At 38.5% G+C, this 6,337-nt stretch overlaps 1 protein-coding gene across 1 annotated transcript in view; it reads right to left on the reverse strand.

Moving 5' to 3' along the window:
- LOC118340010 (protein SON) overlaps positions 1 to 4,883 on the reverse strand; it is a gene marked incomplete in the record, with an annotated part of 14,714 nt that extends 9,831 nt beyond the window's left edge. The window contains 4 exon segments of the mRNA XM_035677853.1: positions 844 to 1,046; positions 1,302 to 1,336; positions 3,591 to 3,812; positions 4,764 to 4,883. Of these exon segments, the coding sequence (XP_035533746.1) occupies positions 844 to 1,046; positions 1,302 to 1,336; positions 3,591 to 3,812; positions 4,764 to 4,846 (543 nt within the window).
- Between the last annotated feature and the right edge of the window lie 1,454 nt (positions 4,884 to 6,337).

Here is a 6,337-nt window from a genome sequence, read left to right on the forward strand (position 1 = left end):
ATAGCATCGGTGTGTGAATGAATGTGTATGAATGAGTTAGTTTCTGTTCGATGGACTTTGCCATCACTGTGTGAATGTGTGTGAATGTGTGTGAAAGGGTAAATGTGAAATGTAGTTTAAAAGCTCTTTTAATGGTCGGAAGACTAGAAAGGCGCTATACAAGTACAAGTCCATTTACCATTTACACCTGTAGTTAAATGGAAATTAATACTACAGGTCATATAATTCTGAACAAATTGCTTTTTTTAATACAGAAGTCAGACAATAATTGGCCTTCTATCATTCTGTGAGCAACCCTAATCTTATTTTATGCTGCACAACCGAATAAGTCTGTGAACAGCCACAGTGAAAGTAACTTTGGTTAAGTGGCTGAGAAGTTGGAGGTTTGCAGCCTGTCGCCTACAGCTCTTCATGCAACGCTGTCACGTTTCAGTTAAATACTCTTAATGTAAAGCTTCAACAGTAGGAAATATTCAGTCTGTATTAACAATGACTTAATACTGCCTTTCTCCAGGTATTTTGCAACAGATACTTAGTTCATTATACTGTAAATATATAAATAATCATATTTATATATCAGTGGCCATTCTGCAGATGGAAATTTGGCAGGCTGGATGTGGCCACCAGTTGAATACTTCTGGTCTAGTGTCACTTTTGGCCAATGCCCAGGAGGATGTTCACTCGTACCTACGGACTGTGATGCAGCGCGAGCAACAGGAAAGTTACAAATAGAACCTTCAAAAGCAATATATCTGTATACTAAGTAAACTTAGGTCAACTATTTTCTGTCAACATTATCAAGAAAACGTGTTGATTTTTTTGTATGTCGTTTGGTGTTTTTACCTGTTTTGGGATGATATCTGGCAACTCCTCTCGTCGCCTTGGCAATAAGCTTAAACCACATTTGCTATCCCTCTGCTTTGACACGAACTGGAGGTCGGAATCTGATGAGTTCTCTTCACCTTTCTTCATTCTCTTCTTCTTCTTCTTTCTCTTTCCAGTTGAATGTCTCTTGTGGCATCTGGACTTACTCTCATTATCCTCACCTGGACAAACAGTTCAGTAGCTCTGTGTCAGTCTCTGTTTTGTACAACAGAAACTACTGTATACCTAAAGATTGCATTTTGGCAATTACATGATATGGGGGTCAGTCAGGTCAGAGTGTGGCAATGTAGGCAGACACATTTTTTTGTTAAGGAATACATCAACAAAATAACTGATGGAAAACAAGCTGCTTCTAAAAAAAACACAATTGTATAACACTGCATCAAATTGCACACAATAATAAGAGACAGACTTACCTTGCTCCTTATTTGCCTCTGTTGGTGTTCCTCTTCTATGAAGCAAAGATAAAACCTGAGTTAGGCACATTTGAAAAGCAGTTATTAACTTTTTTGTAAACAACGATATATAGACTTCAAAATAAACCCAAACACTCACACTACCAGTATAAGAAGATATTTGTCTAAAACCAAAAAAAACAAGTAAAAGCTAAGCTACTGGTGATAGAAGTCACTATAGCATGTATAACATTGTCTAGCCTACAATGCTTTGTCTAATATGCAATTAGCGTACTTAGAAAAGTCTTAGACTTAAGCTCATAGAATAATAACAGATAGGAAATAATCCCCATTCTTCCATAGATTCTTGCTGGAGGACTTGATGACGCAGGTTGTCACAGCAGATCCCAACACATCAGTTGGCTGAAAAGAAATGATGTGCACAAATCTTCGTCCATGTTGGCTCATCTTTATCACTGGGACTAAACCCAAAACACCCCTAAACAGGGGTAATGGCATTTTTCTTTTTTTATCAGTAAAGTTATCCCCACAACTTGCAGTCACCATAGAGCAGCTCCTTTTTCTAAAGATAGTGTGTGGTTGAGCAAAAGGGAGCAAGTGGCAGAGAGTGATAGTGATTGCAATGGAGCAGAGGATAAGGTGAGCAGTGAAGTTAGTAAATGTAAGTAAATGTACAGTGTAGGTTACAATTTGCCAGTGAATAAAGGCTGAAGCTTCTCAAGACCAATGTAGACTTCCTGTGTATGTTGTTTCTGAACAGCTGGAACAGTTAACTGTATTATTGCATTGTTGCACTGAAGATGATGTCAGGCAGTTTAAACAGCGTCAAGATTTACTACCGAAGAGGGCTTCTGAAAGGGTCACACCCACTTTCACTTCACAGCAGAAAACAGAACTAGTAAGATTAAAAGTGTGTATATTTTATGTAATTTAAAGACAGTCCACTGTCCACTGTGACACCATCCACCAGCTCCAGCCCACCAGTGTCACCTCATCCACCTTGGCAAGGGCCTGGGCCTTTCTACAACTTACAACTTAGCTTGCCACTCATGTGAGAGCAACAGCGTTACAGATTATTTCTGGAAAACGAGCCAGGCCTAGCTCCCTCATCATAAAAGCACAACAGAGGATGTTCTTCTACCGCTATGATGGTGCTATTCTACACCACCATCGAGTCCACCCTCACCTCTGGTCACCTGATCACCATCTGGTTAGCCTTTGCAAAGGACAAGGGATGAAGGGCAGACTGCAACCCATCATTCATGATTGGCAGCAATCAATGAACGGTCCTTTTCTACAGAGTCCACCATGTTGAACCACTGTGTTTCTACAGTAGCTCCAAACAGATAAACCAATATCTGGCTCTAGGTAGGGCCTTTCACGTTTTTCTTACCAGGCTGTACATTTTTTTATTCTTGCTGTGAAGTTGGGCATTGTAATATGGGACCTTAAGGAGATTGACTCACTTCTGAAGCCAGGCTCAAGTGGCAGTTCAAGGAACTGCAGTTTGTGGCAGGTAGCTTTATTTTCTCCATATTAGTTAAAAAAGCACAGACATTACTGTTTTTTTAAGGAACCCTAACAAAGCTCCTGTACCAAGTCCTTGTTAATTTTATAGAGGAGCAATAGAAAGTATCCGGACTGGACCTATCACAAACGGGCATGGAATGTGCAAGGCCCAGGACAGGAGGGCACTGCAGTAATTAAAATGCTCATAAAATTGGTACTCATCTACCTGACATCAGTGACATCAGTGATATCAGTGAGGTAAGGTGCCTGCGTAGAGGCCAAAGGAAAGGATACTAAAAAACAGTACCCACCCAGCTACAGCCTGTTTACCCTGCTGCCATCTGGAAAGATCTACAGAACTTCCATACCATAAGACTTAATGACAGCTTCTTCCTCCAGGCTGTAGGACTGCTAAATTCATCCTCAGCACTTCACTTCACATTTAACTTTGTAGTGTGCAAAGAGTCTTGTTTTGCTGTACTGTGTGTATGTCTGTTTGTGGGCTGCAGCTGCTGTGTTTTTATATACATCTTTATATACGTACCTCTATGTGTTGTCTTCATTATTCCCCTGTTGTATAATTGTTTGGTCATCTATTTATGTAGCCTATTCACGTGTGTTGAACTTGCAGTGCAGTTCAGCTTTAGCGTGGGCAACCATTTCACTTTGTCTGTGGCAACTGTTTATTCATGGTACTATGGAAGTGTATTCAGTGTTGTTAAATTGTTTGAATAAGACCAGTTTGTGAGTATTGACAACTGTTCACCAATACAGTTTCACCTTGGTTGTTTGTTTCCTCCCTCCAGTTCTGCATCAGACTCTGAACTGCTCTCATTTTCCTCCTTCTCTCGGTTCCTCCTCTTCTTTTTACTTTTGTGTTTTTTGTGCTTCTTATGTTTCTTTTGTGAACCAGTCCCCTTTGAGTCTTCCTGTTTGTTTATCTGTGAAGTGGCTTCTTCTGCTACACTCACTTCACTGCTGGCACCCACTTCTTCAGCAGCACTGATGGACACACAGGACACAAGAGGATATTACTATTTACTTGCATTTTTTGTTACTACACCATAGTCTACTGTCTATAATGATATATCTATATATACGTGTGTGGGTGCATGTGTGTATCTATATATGTATATATGTCATTTTTAGTTATGCTTATTCTGTGTATGTTCATTGAGAACAACATAAAACCCGATTCAGATTTCTTGTATGTGTACACACACCTTGCCAATTAAAGTGACTCTTGATTCTTAAATCTGAAACTGCATTTAGAGGACTGCCCCAACAAGAGAATGGGTTATCTCTATCTCATTTTCAAAACAATTATCACCTTAAAGTGACTTTTTAGTTTATTATATGTCACTATTGCTCAGGAACAGCAAACATATCTCAAGGTTGTCTGGTAATTTTTCAAAAGCATACACGAATCGTTATGTGTGTATTCCTTCCTCTGAAAGGGAAATAATCCTTATCGCAAGGGGGGAATACTTTATGCATGTTGACAGGAACGCATGGAAATTAGCTATTTAACCTGTAAAACTGTCTGTATTCGACATAATCTACCGTTCTTAAATATTACATTAAGTGCAAACAGGACCGCTTTACTCTGTTGACGAGGTACTTTCAACCGGTGCTTTATTTGCATACAGCCTACTTACTACTTACTACTTACTTACTTACAGCCTACAGCTTACTTAAAACCGTTAACAGATGTAGCCCGTCAGCCGATATATTATAAATATGCATTTATAATATAGACATGCGTGTATAACGTAATATATAGCTAACATTAGCTTGTATGGTAAATTTGGAAACCAGAGCGGCAACCGGCCGATGAAGATGGAAAACTATCATTGTTGTTCAATTCCATTCACTTAACGTTACGTTAGCTAGCTAATTGTATTGTATATAATTGTATCACTAAGACGAATACAAAACACAACAGTGACGTACGCTTTGTCTTCATTCTGCTCTTCAATTTCTCTGATTTTATTCAGTATAAAATCTTGGAAAATTTGCTCTATGTTGGCCGCCATGTTGCAGTGTGCATCTCATTGAAGGTCCGAGTAGGAACTGTTTCGTTTTCCGCTTTTGTTCCGGCTGTCAGTCTAGTCCAGTTGCGGTCGAAAAGTAAAAAAAAATGTCCTATGTCCTTTCCTAACCCTAAACACTATTCCTTGATCTCAGTGGACAACGGCATGAGGTCCAGGAAAGATTTGAATGAAAATTAACAGGGATTTAGGAAAATACATCCGCGGTGCTAAGAGAATCCTACACTAGACTTTTTTTTTTTTTAAACCAACTCTACTTATACCACATGTAGGATACGCACGGTGACAAACGTGCTTTTCCATCGACAATTTGAATAAGGTTCCATTTTCAAAACAGAATCACACTAAAGAAAGGAGGGTTTCAGTGTATGCATAGGGTACATTTAAACATCAGTTACTCACAAGTAACAACAAAATAGATATTTTCAAAATTAACTAAACGAACAGGATTTAAATGTTGAATAATAACATAAAAGAAATGTAAGTCATTATGCCATTATATCAACAATTTAATAAATATTAGAAACTGAGCAAGGGGCTATAGTAAATTATATTTAAATGTAAGTGTAGGCCTATAGAGTTTCCTGGTATGAGCGCTTTTGATCCTTTTTAATACATATGTTAAGTATGCAGTAGTTATCAGTAGTAATCATGATTTAATATATCATATAAATCTTCTAATTTATGTGAGCAATACTGTTATTTGTTATCTACGGTCATGGATTCAAACATTTTTATAATGCCATTATCTCAAGATCAGAAGTAAATTATTTTGTTATGTCAGGATAACAACACTCCATTTCTTGTTTATTAATCAAGAGAAAAAGTCGTTTGTCACTGGAATGTAGTCGCCTAGGAAGTTGCTGCTGGGATAGTCTTCTCCTTAAATATAGAGGACTGATCTGAATGTAGTTCTTCTGGGCGGTGGCCTCAGCTACGAGACGTTATGCTAGAAAGATTCAAAGTCAGTAAAATTGCGTACAGCTGACAAACAGTAAATATAATTTGACACAATGTTTAACAACAAGACAAACTAGCCATCAAGCCATGTCATTGTCCCCAAATCAATATCAAGATCAACGATAAGGCATGTGTACTGACGGCTGCAGCCTACTTATCATTGATTTCAGATGGTCAGTGTAGGAGTTTGTGTATTACATATGCCATCATATTTAGAGGATGAGGCACTGATGGACTACATTCAGTGTTATGAGATATTTAGTTAGCTAGATTTTGTTTTCATTCAATTTATTCCAGAATATCAATTTAGAACTGTGAGCAGACAGTTTCACTGGAACTACTTAGTAGGTGTCCTACATCAGGTATTAATAGACACCCAGCAGCCCTCAGAATTAAGTATCTCACCCAGACCATGGTATAAGGTTTGTTAGACCAAGATGGGGATGGGGGAGGCCTTTGTAGCTGTCAGGAATATTTTGTGTAGAAATGATCCAGTGTATTTGTTCCACCGGTGGA

This window comes from Morone saxatilis, unplaced genomic scaffold (genome assembly GCF_004916995.1).
Source record: "Morone saxatilis isolate NCDOM2014 unplaced genomic scaffold, NCSU_SB_2.0 Contig6, whole genome shotgun sequence".
NCBI lineage: Eukaryota > Metazoa > Chordata > Actinopteri > Moronidae > Morone > Morone saxatilis.